We start from the raw sequence: 19,764 nt of genomic DNA on the forward strand, positions 1-19,764 counted from the left end.
TAAATGGCTCCTCATTATGAGTAATTACAAGCTCTGGCGGAATTATGACTTCTTCAAAAGTTTTTGGAGTTGGTATATTGGGTCTACTTGCTTTTTTTGTTCTTGCTATTGTTCTTTTAATGGTAGCAATAGATGGTAGCTGACCTCTTGCTTCTTTGGGAACTTTAGGTAGTAATTCTTTCAGAATTACGTTGGTAGGTAATTCTGATCTGGTACTGAATTCCTTGATATTTTCAAGAGTGGATCTCACTTCTATTTCGGAGATGTTTGGTGGGTGATTATGTTCAGTGGTATTTATAACACTAGTTTCCCTTGTTGTAGCACGGCCATAGCATTTATTGGAGTAATATTTTGTACACTTCCAATTCACTTTAAGGTCTTTTTGTTTCTCTTGAGTATAAATGTAGCCCATATAGCATAACAAAAATTTCCCTTTCTGAGAAGTAATAAATCTTGCATCATCAGTCATTCTTTACTTCTGGTATCTAGAAAAGTTAATATACAAATATTAATACAATATGAAATGTATAAAAGATTTTAAATAAAGCTAGTATTCTTCTAGTAATTTACTTACCAACAGTAATGTTCTATTTATCGAAAGTAGATGCTTGTTCAGTTAGATGTTGTTCTTGTATTGCCACGGTCTGTTGAGAAATAATTAAGTATGTTATAGGAAAAGTTACCACTTTTTTGATTGGTAACTTATTTTTTACGTTATAATGTCTCTAAAAATAGTTTTGTTTATTGAATGTAAAAAGAGAAATTTCCAAGATTATACTAACAGATGCATAAAAAGAGTCATTTTTATTTCTAGTACATTCTATAGAGTTTATAAAGACTAGTTATGTTTTATTTATGAACTTACCAAGAGAATTATAGTAGTAGCAGAATGTTTGTTCTTTGATGTGAATTATCTGTTTTTTGTACCTTTGAGTTCTGTTTAGAGAGAAAGATGATGAAAATTACTAATGCGTTTATATGTAATATAAATAATACACATTTGTTATAAAACATTGTTACTTAATTGCTAAAATGAATCGGGGATGATACATGTATTATGAGTAAAAGCACAAAAAACATATTTAAGAACAGGAAGATTATACTAACAGATGCATAACAAGAGGCATTTTATTTCTAGTACATTGCATAGAGTTTATAAAGACTAGTTATGTTTTATTTATGATCTTACCAAGAGAATTATAGTAGTAGCAGAATGTTTGTTCTTTGATGTGAATTATCTGTTTTCTGTACCTATGTGTTCTGTTTAGAGAGAAAGTTGATGAAAATTACTAATGCGTTTATATGTTATATAAATAATACACATTTGTTATAAAGCATTGTTACTTAATTGCTAAAAAGAACCGAGGATGACACATGTATTATGAGTAAAAGCACATTAAAACATATTTAAGAACAGGAAGAAAATATTTTTTACACAGCATTGTAACTTTTTTTTCCAAAAAATTCTGCCAGCACAATATGTATTAAGATTTACAGGCTAAGAAACAAAGTATAGAGTTTTAAATTAGGCCAATAGTTGGCTAAGAACGCTAAGTAAATGTTAAACATATGTAGATACCTTTTTTAAATGTAAAGTGTCCTGTATCTTGAAGTAGAAGTATAACTTGATTTGTTTGTAGAGTCTGTTTAAAGGTAAAGTACATAAAGAAATAACAAATTAGGTTACAAATCTTGGTCTATAATTAATAGACAAAAAAATTAGAATTTATTAACAGAGTTATATGATTACTTACTTGTAGTTTTAGGACGAATTTTCTTGAAGAGAAGAATATAGATGGTGCTCCCAAAATTGGCAGTATGTGGTCACGAAGAATATTTCCTGCAACTTGTATGGCTGTTTGTGATTGGTTTATATAGTCTATGTGTAATTAAGTTTGCCATCTGATTGGTCAGATATGTAAAGACGAGTTACTATTGGTTAGTTTGAATTTTTTTTAAGTAAAACATTTAAGATATATCTTCTTATATAGTTTATGTTAAGGAATTAAAATGATATATTTATGTAAAATAAAAGTCTTGTTATAAATAAAGTTTATGTAAAATGAGTACTAAGTATTAAATAAGTATGTTTACTAAGAGTTTATATACAAATTGCGTCAGTTAGCGAAAACATAATATTGTACACTAAATGTTACTTAATAATTTGAAAATACATTAGTGAAGTCATTAGAAATGTGTGTATTACTTAGAGAATAGATTTATTGGTGTTATATATAAAAAAAGGAGTATAATTTAGCTATCGATATTTTGATATTGACGAAAATAGTGCTATCGAAATTTTTGTATTCGATATTATTGTAGTGTGGTATATGTAGTATTGAGTGTCGATATTATGGTAATCGAAAATAATGCTAACGATATTTCTGTAGACGATATTTTTGTGCATCGATATAGTTTGCTCGATATTTTTGTAGTTTACATGTTAAGTATAGGGTGTCGATATTAGTGCTATCGATATTAGAGACTCGATGTTATAGTAGGTCGATTTTTTGGAAATCGATATTCTGTCAGTGATTCGAATTTTCTATCAATGAAAAAATATATTTTTTGACATTAATTGTTTAACCCCTTGGCCGCGGCAGTAATTCCGCCACATCGCTGGGGGGGGGAGGTGGGGCTGCGGGGCACTGCCATGCTTGTGATGGAACCACTCCGTCACAAGCCACGGGCGCGCTGTGCTTGTGACGGATTGGTTCCGTCACGGCCCGCCGGCTCAATAAAACCGCCGCACAGGCGCGAAATTGCTGCAGCATGGGCGGGGCGGCTGCGCCGTGACGGAACCACTCCGTCACCAGTACAGCGTGTCCGTGGCTCGTGACAGAGTGGTTCCGTCACGAGCACGGAAGGGGTTAAGGGTACTGAATTATTTCATGATTTCTCTGAATGGGATCTTTTTGAATCATTCGCAAGTCGCATATGTCTTGATTTTGAAATAGGAACTAGGAACCTGAACCACTGTAGCATTCACACTGCACTGAAGAAAGGCGCACTGCTCTGAAGAGAGGAGGCACGCTGCTCTTGAGAGGCACGCTGCTCTTGAGAGGCACACTGCTCTTGAGAGGCACACTGCTCTGAAGAGAGGCACACTGCTCTGAAGAGAGGAGAGGCACACCACTCTGAAGAGAGGCACACTGCTCTGAAGAGAGGAGAGGCACACTGCTCTGAAGAGAGGCACACTGCTCTGAAGAGAGGTGTACTGCTCTGAGGAGAGGTGCACTGCTCTGAGGAGAGGTGCACTCCTCTGAGGAGAGGTGCACTGCTCTGAAAAGAGGCACATTGCTCTGAAGAGAGGCACACTACTCTAAACAGAGGCACACTGCTCTGACGAGAGGCACACTGCTCTGAAGAAAGGCGCACTGCTCTGAAGAGAGGCACACTGCAATGAAGAGAGGCACACTGCTCTGAAGAGAGGCACACTGCTCTGATGAGAGGTGCACTGCTCTGAGGAGAGGTGCACTCCTCTGAGGAGAGGCACATTGCTCTGAAGAGAGGCACACTACTCTAAAGAGAGGCACACTGCTCTGAAGAGAGGCACACTGCTCTTGAGAGGCGCACTGCTCTTGAGCGGCACACTGCTCATGAGAGGCACACTGCTCTGAAGAGAGGCGCACTGCTCTGAAGAGAGGTGCACTGCTCTGAAGAGAGGCACACTGCTCCGAATAGAGGCACACTGCTCTGAAGAGAGGCACACTGCTCTGAAGAGAGGTGCACTGCTCCGAAGAGAGGCGCACTGCGCTTGAGAGGCGCACTGCTCTTGAGCGGCACACTGCTCTTGAGAGGCACACTGCTCTGAAGAGAGGCCACTGCTCTGAAGAGAGGCGCACTGCTCTTGGGAGGCACACTGCTCTGAAGAGAGGCACACTGCTCTTGAGAGGCACACTGCTCTTGAGAGGCACACTGCTCTTGAGAGGCACACTGCTCTGACGAGAGGCACACTGCTCTGAAGAGAGGCACACTGCTCTGAAGAGAGGTGCACTGCTCCGAAGAGAGGCGCACTGCTCTTGAGAGGCATGCTGCTCTTGAGAGGCACATTGCTCTTGAGGTGTACTGCACTGAAGAGAGGGGCACTGCTCTGAAGAGAGGCGCACTGCTCTTGAGAGGCCCACTGCTCTTGAGAGGCACACTGCTCTGAAGAGAGGCGCACTGCTCTGAAGAGAGGCTCACTGCTCTAAAGAGAGGCGCACTGCTCCGAAGAGAGGTGCACTTCTCAGAAGAGAAGCGCTCTGTTCTTGAGAGGCACACTGCTCTTGAGAGGCACACTGCTCTGAAGAGAGGCACACTGCTCCGAAGAGAGGCGCACTGCTCTTGAGAGGTACACTGCTCTTGAGAGGCACACTGCTCTTGAGAGGCACACTGCTCTGAAGAGAGGTGCACTGCTCTTGAGAGGCACACTGCTCTGAAGAGAGGCACACTGCTCTGAAGAGAGGCACACTGCTCTGAAGAGAGGTGCACTGCTCCGAAGAGAGGTGCACTGCTCCGAAGAGAGGCGCACTGCTCTTGAGAGGCACACTGCTCTGAAGAGAGGCGCACTGCTCTGAAGAGAGGAGAGGCACACTGCTCTGAAGAGAGGAGAGGCACACTGCTCTGAAGAGAGGCACACTGCTCTGAAGAGAGGTGCACTGCTCTGAGGAGAGGTGCACTGCTCTGAGGAGAGGTGCACTGCTCTGAAGAGATGCACATTGCTCTGAAGAGAGGCACACTACTCTAAAGAGAGGCACACTGCTCTGAAGAGAGGCGCACTGCTCTGAAGAGAGGCGCACTGCTCTGGAGAGAGGCGCACTGCTCCGAAGAGAGGTGCACTTCTCAGAAGAGAAGCGCGCTGCTCTTGAGAGGCACACTGCTCTTGAGAGGCACACTGCTTTGAAGAGAGGCGTACTGCTCTTGAGAGGCATACTGCTCTGAAGAGTGGCGCACTGCTCTTGAGAGGTGCACTGCACTGAAGAGAGGTGCACTGCTCTGAAGAGAGGCGCACTGCTCTAAAGAGAGGCGCACTGCTCTGAAGAGAGGCACACTGCTCTAAAGAGAGGTGCACTGCTCTGAAGAGAGGCGCACTGCTCTTGAGAGGCACACTGCTCTTCAGAGGCACACTGCTCTGAAGAGAGGCGCACTGCTCTGAAGAGAGGCTCACTGCTCTAAAGAGAGGCGCACTGCTCCGAAGAGAGGTGCACTTCTCAGAAGAGAAGCGCTCTGTTCTTGAGAGGCACACTGCTCTTGAGAGGCACACTGCTCTGAAGAGAGGCACACTGCTCCGAAGAGAGGCGCACTGCTCTTGAGAGGTACACTGCTCTTGAGAGGCACACTGCTCTTGAGAGGCACACTGCTCTGAAGAGAGGTGCACTGCTCTTGAGAGGCACACTGCTCTGAAGAGAGGCACACTGCTCTGAAGAGAGGCACACTGCTCTGAAGAGAGGTGCACTGCTCCGAAGAGAGGTGCACTGCTCCGAAGAGAGGCGCACTGCTCTTGAGAGGCACACTGCTCTGAAGAGAGGCGCACTGCTCTGAAGAGAGGAGAGGCACACTGCTCTGAAGAGAGGAGAGGCACACTGCTCTGAAGAGAGGCACACTGCTCTGAAGAGAGGTGCACTGCTCTGAGGAGAGGTGCACTGCTCTGAGGAGAGGTGCACTGCTCTGAAGAGATGCACATTGCTCTGAAGAGAGGCACACTACTCTAAAGAGAGGCACACTGCTCTGAAGAGAGGCGCACTGCTCTGAAGAGAGGCGCACTGCTCTGGAGAGAGGCGCACTGCTCCGAAGAGAGGTGCACTTCTCAGAAGAGAAGCGCGCTGCTCTTGAGAGGCACACTGCTCTTGAGAGGCACACTGCTTTGAAGAGAGGCGTACTGCTCTTGAGAGGCATACTGCTCTGAAGAGTGGCGCACTGCTCTTGAGAGGTGCACTGCACTGAAGAGAGGTGCACTGCTCTGAAGAGAGGCGCACTGCTCTAAAGAGAGGCGCACTGCTCTGAAGAGAGGCACACTGCTCTAAAGAGAGGTGCACTGCTCTGAAGAGAGGCGCACTGCTCTTGAGAGGCACACTGCTCTTCAGAGGCGCACTGCTCTTGAGAGGCACACTGCTCTGAAGACAGGTGCACTGCTCTTGAGAGGCACACTGCTCTGAAGAGAGGCGCACTGCTCTGAAGAGAGGCACACTGTTCTGAAGAGAGGCACACTGCTCTGAAGAGAGGCGCACTGCTCTTGAGAGGCACACTGCTCTTGTGAGGCACACTGCTCTGAAGAGAGGTACATTGCTCTGAAAAGAGGAGCACTGCTCCGAAGAGAGGTGCACTGCTCTTGAGAGGCACACTGCTCTGAAGAGAGGCGCACTGCTCTTGAGAGGCACACTGCTCTGAAGAGAGGGGCACTGCTCTTGAGAGGCACACTGCTTTTGAGAGGTGCACTGCACTGAAGAGAGGCGCACTGCTCTGAAGAGAGGCGCACTGCTCTTGAGAGGCACACTGCTCTTGAGAGGCACACTGCTCTTGAGAGGTACACTGCTCTGAAGAGAGGTGCACTGCTCCAAAGAGAGGTGCACTGCTCTTGAGAGGCGCACTGCTCTTGAGAGGCGCACTGCTCTTGAGAGGCGCACTGCTCTTGAGAGGCACACTGCTCTTGAGAGGCACACTGCTCTGAAGAGAGGCGCACTGCTCTTGAGAGGCACACTGCTCTGAAGAGAGGGGCACTGCTCTTGAGAGGCACACTGCTCTTGAGGGGTGAACTGCACTGAAGAGAGGCGCACTGCTCTGAAGAGAGGCGCACTGCTCTTGAAAGGCGCACTGCTCTTGAGAGGCGCACTGCTCTTGAGAGGCACACTGCTCTTGAGAGGCACACTGCTCTTGAGAGGCACACTGCTCTTGAGAGGCACACTGCTCTGAAGAGAGGTGCACTGCTCTGAAGAAAGGTGTACTGCTCTTGAGAGGCATACTGCTCTAAAGAGAGTCGTACTGCTCTGAAGAGAGGTGCACTGCTCTTGAGAGGCACACTGCTCTTGAGAGGCACACTGGTCTGAAGAGAGGCACACTGCTCTTGAGAGGCACACTGCTCCGAAGAGAGGTACACTGCTCTGAAGAGAGGCGCACTGCTCTTGAGAGGCACTGCTCTGAAGAGAGGCACACTGCTCTTGAGAGGCACACTGCTCTGAAGAGAGGCACGGTGCTCCGAAGAGAGGTGCACCGCTCTTGAGAGGCGCACTGCTCTTGAGAGGCGCACTGCTCTGAAGAGAGGCGCACTGCTCTGAAGAGAGGCACACTGCTCTTGAGAGGCACACTCCTCTGAAGAGAGGTGCACTGCTCTGAAGAGAGGCACACTGCTCTGAAGAGAGGTGCACTGCTCCGAAGAGAGGCGTACTGCACTGAAGAGAGGCACACTGCTCTTGAGAGGCACACTGCTCTTGAGAGGCGCACTGCTCTTGAGAGGCGCACTGCTCTTGAGAGGCGCACTGCTCTGAAGAGAGGCGCACTGCTCTGAATCCTTCATGGCTCTAAAGAGAAGCGCATTGCTAGGAGGTCAGATACCAAGCCCTGCAGGTAAACACTTGCCTCACCCCAGCAGCAGCTAAGTGAATGAAGCTTTCGGCCATCTTGGCTGAGGTAGACATTGGGTGCCCAGCCCTGCAGGCAAGGTGAGGGGGCGGATATTGTACACACTTAGACAGGAGGAGGTTTGATGCAGGGAGCTACTGACAGGCACAAACAGTACAAAGCTAAAATAAACCCCACCAGCGCGACGCCTTCTGCTCACTGGTGAAGTCCTGGTTTGAGGATGGGAGGATTCCTGCTCTGATTCAATACTGCATGTTTTTGAGCGAGGCACGGCTGGGCGCTTGCTGGGCACAGCACCCTAACATGTGATGTCAGCGGTGGGATGGAGTGCGAACGCGTGGTACCAGAGATTGGTCACAAGGTATATCAGCAAGGCTGGAAGCCCCGCAGTGATGCCCACACAGGCAGTAGGGCGCGAGCGGTGATGTGCAGAAATGTTCTCACTTCTCCCGGAGGAGGAGGGTGGCATGTGATGGAGCCCAGTCACTGGGATGGAGATCAACATGGTGGGCGGCAGACGCGGCCAGCAGGCTCTGCTCTAGAAGCGGTGCCTTTACCTTGAGGTCGCGACCTTGCAGTCGAAGCTGCAGGGTTTGCTGCACATCCTCTGGGTCTGGAAGCACAGGTACAACCTTCTGGGCCTTACAATTCTCACTCCCTTCCTCCCTTACCCACTGCACCTTAAAGGGTTGATTCAACGTGAAGTGTGACCCATACTGAACATTACTTAGAAGGTACCAAGGTGATGGGTGCAATGCTTGAATCAATCTTTAACCACTGGTGATTACTCATGGCATGTTGCATATGCATATTGGCCTTGTCCTCACTCAGAAAAAGGACACTTAAGCAGGAACTGCTAGGCCATACACCTTAAGTGGAAACAGAACTGACCACAGACACGTTTCAGCGTAGGTGGTCATCATCAGTGGTGCAGCATTGAATCCCTATTTCACAGTAATCGCAGCAACCAAGTCTGGGCAAGTCCAAGCCACATTCACCGACTCGCCTAGGCACTACATCATCCCCCACTGTATTTTTCAATTGATTTAATTAGCAAGTCAAGAATTGCAGAGCAGCAAAGCTTCCGCAAATCTTGAATCAGTCGAAGTGTTGCTGTTCACAAGTCAGTAACTTGCTAATTTAAACAACTTAATACGTGTACGCCCAACATATTCAACCAAGACCTTGGTTCAACACTTATTAACACTGAGTTAGAACCAGATATTCATTAAAGATTGAAACATTTTTAGATTTTAACGTCATGCCACAGGATGTCCCAAAATTGTTTTTGACATATATATACCTCGCACTCGTCCAGCAGTATGGCATCGCAGCGCTTTTAGTAGTCTAGGGATGACTTTCCAAATGGTTCTAGAGTTTTCATCAAGGGCTTGATGATCATTCAGTTGGTGCAGATGTGCAGTCGGTAGGGTGTCGGGATGTGCCTCTTCTATTTGAGTGCGTCACATGAAATTAAACCCGTTTTTGTAAAGCACAAACAATTATTCAAGGGTGTCAAGGCGCTGGGGGCTGTCTGGAAGATTAAGCAAGCTATTGCCCACAACCGCTCAAACGGAGCAAAAGTTCCTGAAACCGTGGTGAGATGTGTTCCCGCGCAGTGGAAAGCCCATCGCAGAGGTCGCGTGGTCATTTTTCAGTTGCTAATTGGATATTTAGATGATAAACTGGTACTAATGAGGTGAGCCTCAGATAGTAAAACCATGAGTAAAAATAACAAAATAATGAAATAATACTACCACAGAATGTGCGGTATTATGCAGCATAATTTGCCTTTTCTTGCCACATAGCTTGGTCCTCCATGCCGGATAATTTGGTGCTTCCTTGTCGCATATTTCCAGACGCCCTGAGTATAATGGTGATTAGTACATGCAATCGAGGGACAGCTATGCAAAGCTGAGGCTGCACTCAGTAAATGCAGAGAGCGCTCGCTTTGGGCGCGAGAGGCTTCTCTCGCCAGTGGCATAGCAAGGTTACCAGGAGCCCAAATGAAAGCAAGGGACATGGACCACTCTGTCTCATGCAGGTAGAAAGAGACAGCATGAATGGGATAATAACCAGGGCTTTAAGTGGGGGGGGGTCTGTGGGGGGCTGAGCCCCCTCAGTTTTTTGGGGGGTGCCTCGAGAGGAGGTTCTAGGGGGCTCTCTTTTCGGGCCTCAAAGGTCAAAGGTAGGGTGAGCAGACGTCCAGGTTTTTGTTTGGTGTTACTAGTGTAGCATTAAAAAAGTTAGTAGTTTGCATGGAAACCCTGCCAGCAAGTAATGCGGATTGCGAGAGAGGTTTCAGCGCAATGAACTTAATTGCTAGTCCAACAAGGGCCTCTCTTCTTGTAGAGACCATTTCTTCATGCTTATGGGTACAACTCAATGGTCCTCCATTTGAAACGTTTGACGCAAAGCTGTTTGTAAAGAGTTGGCTGGCAAAAGGTAAAAGGTCTGCTGAAGAAAATTGTTGTGAGAAACCCCAGCAAAATAGACACAGTGAATATCTTCAAGGGTTTTGGGAAATCCTGCAATGGATTTCTAAGTAATGTAAATAATTTTTACATTTTTTTTAAGTGTTTGGTATTTTATGGCTTATACTTAATAAATATACTTTTTATCCTTTGCTGGATGCAACTTCATGATTTTCTTAAGCACACAATGTTAGTTATCTTGATTTAGACCACGCCCCTACTCGGATAGGCCACACCCCATTAAGAAATTTGCCACACCCCTTTTGGAGCACCCTCAGGTTTTTTTCCCACTTAAAGCCCTGATAATAATAATGTTAAAAACAGATTTATAGATCGCTTGGCTACTCCATTTAAGTGTTCCATCGCTACAACAAAAACTACGCATGTGGAAGGTAAATAACATACGGTGAAGAGCCAGGGTTTTTGAAAAAAATATTTAAGGATGCTGTTGTCGCTCAATAGTCACATAAAAAAACCAGACCAAAAAGTATGAAACAGTACGTCAACATAAGAAAAAAAACTAAATTAAACATATCAAACGAAACCTTCTCAACTATACGCAGACACTTTATAAAACAATGCTTAAAATATTGAGACTAAACATAGAAAAAGAAAATAAAACAAAACATATAAAGCTAAGAAAACAAAACATAGAAAAATACAACAAAACATATAAAACATAAAACCAAAACAAATAAAGCATAGCAGATAAAATAGATCAAACATGTAAAACAAAACGTGTACAAAACAAAACATTTAATACGTACGATAAAGTGTTCAACATAGGCAGGCGGACTTAGTTTTCATTCTTTTCATATCTCGGAAAGAGGGAGTTATCAGGATGCCTGAGAGGGAGGTACTGTGCAATGAGAAGTGGTCCGATTGAGTGACCTTTGACCTGCATTTCAGAGAGCAGCGGTCAAATTAGGTACCAAATATTGGCTCCATAATAGCTCCTTGGTTGGACTTTTCATGATTTCGTTTGGCAGTCGGGGACAATGCTTGTACAATGTGTGATTTAATTTTTTTTTTCTTTTAGCAAAGTTGCCAGGGCGCCCAAGCCTGACAGATTTTAATATGGAGGTGCAGATGGCATGTCCTACCCTCCACGCGGTGTGGGCGGGGCGCGAGACAGGCTGTGCTAAATTGTCAGGCTCCTGGAACGACAGGAAGTCGCGTATGTCAGTTCATTCTCTTAGCTCCCCCACCTTCCTTCTTTGCCATGCCTGTCCCGGGCTCTTAAAGGGTGGTGCGGCGGCCCCTGGAGTCCCACCTTCATTCATACCAAGGCTGCTTCAACGTCCTATGCTAAATTATAAGTAACCAGTGAGAAACTGAACAAATCGCCACCATACTTAGAGCAAATGAAGGCCTCAATGTGGGCGAGGCCGGGCCGGAAGTAGAGCGGAGCAATACCTAAGCACTATTTTGGGTGACCTGGGTGGCTGCAAAAATAAGGTATTTCATGGGGACATTTTAAAAGTGATTCGATTTCCCTTTGCAGGTGGCCTCTGCTAGGACAACTCAGTCTCCTATTGCACAACTGGCAGGTGCAATGTTCGGACTTCTGCCTGACTTTGACGTCACTTCCTGGTGCAGAGGTAGGTCTCCCCTTGGATCAGTATGAGGGGGAAGGCGGGCAAGTAAGCCTGCCTTGTTGCACATGTCTCGCAAATAATTTCTGAAGCAGGATCCTTGAAAAAGCATCAGTCTGCACCTTGGCCCTGGCTGCCTGGCCCTTGCTGCCTGACCCTGACTGCCTAATGCTTGCTGCCTGACCATGGCTCCCGGGCCCTGTCGCTCATCAATTTGACCTGCGGGCTACTCACAGACAAGGGAGTAGCCAGAGTGAATGAATGAAAAGTTTTATGGGACTATTACTTTACAATCATATGCAATATTTCTTACATTGATAAAAACATAGTTAAACTTCTATCTGAACCACGTAAGAAAGTTATATAAAATGTTTTTTCAGCTTATAAAAGAATTTTTGGGTAGCATTGACTGAGAGTAAATGTCTGTTCGTTGTCTTGAGGGCTTCATGCAGCCATGTTGGAAGGAGAGGACGGCTCTATACAAGCCGCTGGGTTGTCCAACCGCCTTTGCTTTAAAGTGACCAAGTGCCTTGTACAGCATAATAAACTTAATATTGGAACCACATGGCAAGTCTCTTCCCTGCTTGTTTACTTGATGCTCCCGCAAACCACACTGGTGTCGTCAGGACCTTCTGTGACGGCGAGCCGAGCACGCAACTCAGACATATACTTCCCAAATTTAGCCAGTTCTGTTGGTACAATGCAAGAGAACATGTAAATGTACATGTATTTATATAGCGCAAATCACTGACCGAGGTCAGTATCTAAGCGCTTGCTTAGGGAACCCGTCCTAGTATTCCCCTGTGAGATAACCCCGGCAGGGTATCCACAAGGTGAAACTGTGAGATAACCCCGGCAGGGTATCCACAAGGTGAAAGCCAGGCATCCCGCCGCGAGGGGCCGTTGTGGAGATTAAGCAAGCTATTGCCCAGAGTGTGAACCCGTGAGTCGAGAAGGCACCGGAGCGAGAATTATCGAGTCCGTGGAATTTTTTAGCCCAAGACCCGCTGAGGTGGGGAATTGAACCCTGGTCCAGGCCGATCTCAGCTTCCGGGTTTGCCGCCTCTAACCCCTGAGCCACACTTCTCCACATAGCAGATACAGCTTCTTTGCACGTCCAAGCCCCTTTGGATAGACTCATCGGCTTTAACAACTTCTTACGTAGCGGCAGGAGACCAGGGCTACAGCACACCAAGTGCAGCTGGGACTCCTTTCTATACTTACAGATTCCGCACCTGGTTATAGACGCCAGGGATTTCCCTCTGGGATTTAATTGAAGGGGCACCAGCCTGGCCCATTGAATATCGTTTAAAGCCTTCAGCCCCAGTGCTTGCTTCAGGTAAAGCTCTATTCCATTCTCTTTGTATGATGTAGTCAGTCCGGAGAGGCCTCCCCTAGCTGTATAGTTTGATCAGCCTGCTTCCCGTGATAACTGCTGAATTTGTTTTTTGAGTGCATTTTTGATTGACACATAGCTTAGCCCTTCTTGACCCCAGTTTTGTGTTTCCAGGCCAAGTATTTCCACAGCTTTTTGCCCGTACGTTTTCCATGGGTTGGTTGTCCCTTCATAGATGGCTTTAAGCATGTTCTTTACATTTCCAATAGGTGCTTTCAGAACTTGGTAATAGTATTTCGCCTGCATTCCCAGGCGTTCATAGTTGTGCTGCACCATGCGAATCAATCAGGCTGTTGCGGGTGTGCTTTGCTCACTTGAATATATGTTTCTACGCCTGACGTTGTGATTTCTCAAGCAGCCAGTCCATTTTACCTGGAAATATCTGCTGTGCTTAGCCCGCTTTTGACCTTATCTCGCATTGGATGACTCTTCTGAATGGTACCATCGTTGGACTCTGTAGCTTCTCATGGAGTTTGCATAGAGCGTAAATTGTTGACTGAGCTTTTGAGTTCATTTTTTGTAGACGTGAAGTCGCTTTCCCTGAGTCGCTAAGCCGTACTCCCAGATAATTATATGATCTTGTGGTGGAAATCGTTTCGTTGCCCACTGTCCATTTAAGTAATGGTTTTTTCGCACAACGCCCAAAGACCATCACTTTAGTCTAGTGTGGATTTATGAACAGTTCGTGGGTCTTCTTGTAAGTATTAAGGGCATTTAGTCCCCTTTGTAGGCCAATTTTGGTATGGGCCATCATTACCAGGTCATCAGCTTATTGCAATATTTGAAATTTTTTGGGGCCTATTCCAGAACTTGCAAGGTTGGCATTTTGAAGCGTCCTCCCCAAATCTGCTGTATATAAATTAAAAAGAGTTGGGGGAAGAACGCCGCCCTGTTTTAGGCCCTGAGTAGTATCAGAGAAGCCAGAGAAAGAAAATACCCCCCTACTTTGACCTATATATGACAATTAATATGCGAGTAAAGTTCGCCACCCATCCCTACCCATGAGGTGGGGAAAATGTTCAGAAAACAGTGCAAAATGATGAGTACTGTTCTATGATTTTAAAGGATTTTGGCCCAAAACTACAAATTTACAAGCACTGACTTATTTCTCTCATTCACCCTTTCCATCTTCTTGAAATTATTACTTTTATGCTGGTTTTCTTCTATCTTTCTTTTGTTGTTCGTGTCCTTAATTCTTTCCATCTTTCCATCTGTCCTTCTTTTTCCATCTGTCCTTTTTTCTAGCTTTCTATCCCTTTATTCTGATCATGCTCCTGTCATTTTTTTGCACCGTTTTTGCATTTTTTTTGTATTCCTGCCTTTCGTTAATTCTTTCTTTCACTTCTTTCCTTCTATTATCTCACATTTCTTCTTTTTTGATTTAATTCTCTTTTTGGCTTTCTGTCTTTCTCTCCTTCATCTTTTCATTTTTTATTTGCTTCTTAATTTTCCTTTCCACCCTTCATTCTTTCTTTTCTTCCTTTACACTTCCTTTTTTCTTTTTTCTTGTTTTACACTTTTTCCTCGTATTCTTTCGCACCCTCTTTCCTTCATGTTTCCTTTTTCCTTCTTTCATTATTTAGATTTTCCTTTCTTTCCTTTGTGCTCTCTCCTTCCATTTGCCTCTAACATATATTTTCTTTGCCATTTAAATAATTTATCTTTCTCTCTGCGACCCTTTTATGCCACTTTTAGGTGGTCCTCTTCCCGCAGCGATGTTATTATTGTAGTTTATTCTTGTGGAATTTATTTGTTACTCCTTCTGACGTGCGATGATCTTCCGGCCAGAGATGAAAGAAGGAACATAAAACAATTTAATCTGCTCCATAAGCACCCCCGCTTAAAGCTGGTATAGCAGGTGGTTCACTACACCCTTGCACCAGATTATGTAGCAGGTGCTTTAACCTTTTGAACCTTAGCACATAGAACACAGGATATAGAACACGCCACTGACATACCGGTTACACAGAGATGCCTGTGGGGCAAACTGGACACCGGATAACCCAGCGTTAAAGCAAGCACATCCCAGTGGGGTGGAGAAAACTGCTAACCCCAAAGAAATCCTATAAGAAAATAACATTAGAGTCGTGAACTCAGGCCTTGAGTCTGTGAAGCGAAGCCGATGACGTCTCAGGGGCAGTGGCGTAACGAAAGTTGAGGGGGCGCCCCTGCAAGGTACATTGGAGGGCCTTTCGCTCGGGATTTAATCTGGAGCTCTCGGGCCCGAGTATTGTGCTGATTAAATGAAATTAAATGGAATACCAGCATTTGTAAAGCGCACAGCTACCTCCGGAGTGGTGTCCCGGCGCTAGGGCCGTCAGGAAGATTAGGCGAGCTATTGCCCAGAGTCACATGGTGCTGGGCTAACCTGCCGCCAGAACCGGGGATCGAACCATGAACCCCGTGGTCCGGAGTCAGGCACCCTGGTCGCTGCGCCACACCTCTTCCTGATAGGGCCCCCTGCAGCTAAGAGGCCCCCCGCACTGCGGGTGCCTGTGTTACGCCACTGCTCAGGGGATGAAAAACAAGGCCCAAAGAGACATGGTCCATGAATCATGTCAGTGGCTCATGAACCAACCACTGATTGTCATCAGGTAAGGCTCACAGGTCACCCTCTACGTCTCCTGATGACCATCACTGATGGTTCGCCAACCAGAAACTTGGATCACCGACCACAAACCTCGACGCCTCGTCAGGGGTAGGAAGCCCTACATAAATGCAATTTAAAAACATTGCGGATAGACATCCTTCACAACCTATTGCAAAGAAATTAAAAAATACAAAATATACAACATTTAAAAAACTTACATTAACTAGACAGCGGAGGTAGGAAAACCAAAAAACACTGACATTTGCAGGTTAGGGTTATCAGCACCACCACAATCATAACTTACTCAAGTGCAAACTGTAGCCAAAAGAAAGCATGCACTTGGAATGAGTTAGGGGTAGGTAGAAATATTATAAAATGCATATTAATATTTTAATCATCTCAGAGGCAGGCCGCCATTTTGTTTCTTCTCCACTCACCGTCCACACACGATGGCTTTGCTCGCGTTGTGCCGGCCACTTTCCCCGGCAGACAGGAACATTTGACCGTTTGCGAACGTTCCTCGATGCGGTTTCGGTTGCAGCACCGATGGGCCGCAATCACCTCACAGGTGCCACCGCCTGCAGCGGATGAAAAAAAGGAGGGGGGCATAGGCATGATAAACTACACCATGTGCACGACCGAACATGCAATAGAAATAGAGAAATAGTAAAGCAGCCAGAATTTCAACCATTCACTTTATAGGTGACATAGCTTTGTGCGTTAAACACCAAAATTCAGGTAACTGGGTCTAATCATTATAATTATTATGAGTTTTGTAATTTCAAGGCGCAAATCACATTTCTGTTTGTAAAAAAAAAAAAAACTCGACGTAAGAGCATATTAAAAGGCCTGAATTACTAAAAAAATATTCAAAGAAGAGCATGCGCAAACTTTTTTTCAACATTTTTTTAATATTCGGGGACTCCGCTTGGCACAAACGTGAAGAATGTCGGCGTCACTCTGGCAATGTGTGAGCTGACTGCTAGGGCCTCCAGGGATTGACTGATCTTTTTCATGAATTTCCTGTAGGGGGCAGTAGTTGCCGACTAGACGCAGTAGATTCAAAGTCACTGCCACCTGCTGGTGGTTCCTGGCATTGCACTACTGGAGAACCCCTGCAGAGCGGATTCGAATTGTCCACAGTGCAGCAGGTGGGGAGACTCAAGATGGGGATTGGAAGAAGCACTTTTATTTTTTTAACCAATTTTTATTGATTTTTAGGTCATAATAAGCACATTATGCAATATAATTGAGTATGGACGTTTGCACAAAATGCCCGATGCATTAGATATCAAACTCTGACAGGAGTACATGGTTCAATATGAAATAATATTGGTGTCAAACAAAGTAAACCAAGTAGCAGATAATAATGACAATGTGTATATTGATAATGTCTGCATACATTATGTCTTGCAGTCCATCCATGGGTGCATCCTGCAATGTCAAGCATATAAATGTAATCAGAGTCCAAAGTAGCCCATCTCATAGCCCAGGGCCCCCACTCCTCCCCACACGAGAAGTAGGAACAGCAGTCCGCCAACCCATCCGGCATTGGAAGATGCACTTAGATGCACTTCTTACTGGTTGGGGAGTTATAAGAGTAAGCAGAGGGCATTCAAACTGTTCTCTGAAGATCACACCTCAAATAAATGTTCTAGTTTATTTACTCACTTTGCCACTGGATTCAAGCTACATTGGCTGATGAGGGCTGTTAGCCAGAAACCGGTCCGAGGAAGCTTGTTTCCGGTCCAGGGAAGACATGGCTTGGCAGTTCGGGCTGGACTGTTCCCATGAGGCACAGGGTCAGACTGATTTGGATATGGCCATGTCTGAACTGGGGTGACAGAGTGGGCTAAAGAACGGTGATGGATTAAACCCAGATCTGTGACAGGGGGTGAGTGTCTGAAAAGTTCCACTGCTCCGTCCATCATCTCCTTGTGTTTGCCTAGTTTATTTACTGTCAGGCTCCCATCAATGTCACATCATGTGAAAATTCACGTGATCATGTGACCTGTGATTAGGGTTGCCACTTTTCTTAGAAAAAATACTGGCAACTTGGGTATGTGGAAAACCCACCTGTGATGCATTAGGGCGCAAATTTGATCCACGCCACCCAGCTGTGCACATGGCACGATGAGCCAGTAGACCCCCCACCGCTGCGAAAGAAGCCATGAATCACCTGAGGTTGTGCAATGTGGGCGTCGCCCGCCCCTGTGCAGCAGCCGCCACCTCAGCGACAGAGGTGCTAACAACGTTCACAGAGAGGACTCACACTTCTGGTGTGCAGAAGAGTCAGTCTTCTAAGAATAAACCTAACAGAGATGTGCTTGCAGGAGAAATGGTGCATCCTGGGAGGAGCCAGGCTATCAGACACACCCACTCCCAAGAAAGGGGACCCCGGCCCCAACATCAGTGGGTGAAAGGCAGGGCCAGTGGAATTATATGTTTCTGCCACCATGATGTTTTCCGCATAACTATGGATTTGCTGCATTTGCCACATAACCCAATATCTGCCGCATAAAAGGCATATTTCTCAAAAAAATATTTCTAGCTGGAACCTATCAAACATTACTAAAAGTGGAGCAACTTGTGTTGCCGCACAATGAGAGGCCCTTCTCAAAAGTTGACTGGTCCCATTTAAATTGCCTATTGCTTTATTTGATTGTTAAACTTTTCCTAATAAGGTGGGTTTCTTGCCCAGACAGCGGTAACATGTCAAAAAGAAAATGTAACGCAGTAATACTATCACAAAATGTTCTGCACTCCGCCGCATATTTTGCCTTTTTTTTGCATAATTGAGTCAATTCTGCCACTTAATTTCGTTCTCCCCTGTCACATAATTCCTGTGGCCCCTGATGTGAGGTCACCAGATCCCTGTGTCACCAAAGAGGCATTGATCCAGTCCTGGGCCTTTCTTTAACAAACCACTGTTTTGGAGTATGCTAGTTCAATTGGATTTAATTAAGCGCTTAGGACCACAATTCCCAGAGTGCACATGGTTGTTGAAAGAAATTTCAGGGCTAACAAAATCTGTCTGTCAGCAATGACCTTGAATCATGGATTCGCATGGCAAAGCAATGCCGGATTAAACCCTCTGGAGGCCCCTAAGCAGTCAAAATACCACCCCCCCATCACAAATTATTTTTTAATACCCAATCTGCCAGAAGATGAGCTTTTAAGAGACAAGTTTTATGTGAATCTGATGTCTCTGGTTTATGTACTTTAAGTTGTAAATGGGTACATTATATTAATACAGTATTTTCTCTATGGAGCCTTTAATGTAAAGTTTTTGTTTCTTTGAGTTGATTCATTTGTTTCTATCTTATGGAAACAATATTTAAGAAAGCTTGGTTGTAATTTTCTTTCATGATCAAATCAACATTATCTTGATCCGTTGTCGCGGGCCCCTAAATGGAGTGAGGTCCATAGACCGGTGCCTACTTTGCCTATTTGGTAAACGGGAAGTGTGGTAAAGGAACGTTCTTTACAGGAAAAGTAGAAACACCATTTCTTCGACTGTTCAGCACTTCATTGTGGCAACCAGGAGAAGCTATGTAAGTAAATCTGCAAAAGCGCTAGGATTCCTTCGTGAAACTCAGCTTAAGCCAGTGGTTGCAACACAGAGATGAAAACAGCAAAGTAATAATGAAAAAAGGTGACGCAGCGGAGCATGCACCACCCACCGCCATTTTGCCCTCAACTTCAATGTGTTGGAGATTTCGCACACAAAACGTGTGTGGACGAAATCAAAATGATCACAGGTGTAGATGAAATCAAACCAGGAAAACGTTCTACTTTTGTGGGCATGGAATTCAAAACGTATCACGCGTCCATCAATGGCATTAAGATCAGGTGCCCCAAACATGGCACCCTTTGTGCAGGTTGAGCTCCATGACTTATGTGAAAATGCCTCGGTTACTTACTGGTAATCTTCATTACTCTGAGTTCCGGCCTTTCTGGTCACTGTCTTTACCAGTGAACCATGACTGCGGAGAGGAAGGCGGACGAGGAGGTAATGCCCCGGTTGCTATGTATATGGGGTGTGTTAGATGTTGCATGCTTTCTACGGTTGTGTTCAGAATGGGCAAGTGGGTCTGGTGCCCTGCTGATCTCAGTGGAGAAGTGCTTTGTGTTGTTTCTGTGGGTGTATCT

At 45.4% G+C, this 19,764-nt stretch overlaps 1 protein-coding gene across 1 annotated transcript in view; it reads right to left on the reverse strand.

Annotated features, from left to right (window-relative positions):
* LOC147684434 (chemokine-like protein TAFA-1) overlaps nucleotides 1-19,764 on the reverse strand; it is a 249,975-nt gene that overhangs the window by 18,920 nt on the left and 211,291 nt on the right. The window contains exon 3 of the mRNA XM_086942344.1: nucleotides 16,050-16,190. Coding sequence (XP_086798470.1) covers nucleotides 16,050-16,190 — 141 coding nt within the window. The remainder of the gene's footprint in view (nucleotides 1-16,049; nucleotides 16,191-19,764) is intronic.

Source organism: Lissotriton vulgaris, chromosome 10, assembly GCF_964263255.1.
Source record: "Lissotriton vulgaris chromosome 10, aLisVul1.2, whole genome shotgun sequence".
In the NCBI taxonomy this organism is placed as follows: Eukaryota; Metazoa; Chordata; class Amphibia; order Caudata; family Salamandridae; genus Lissotriton; species Lissotriton vulgaris.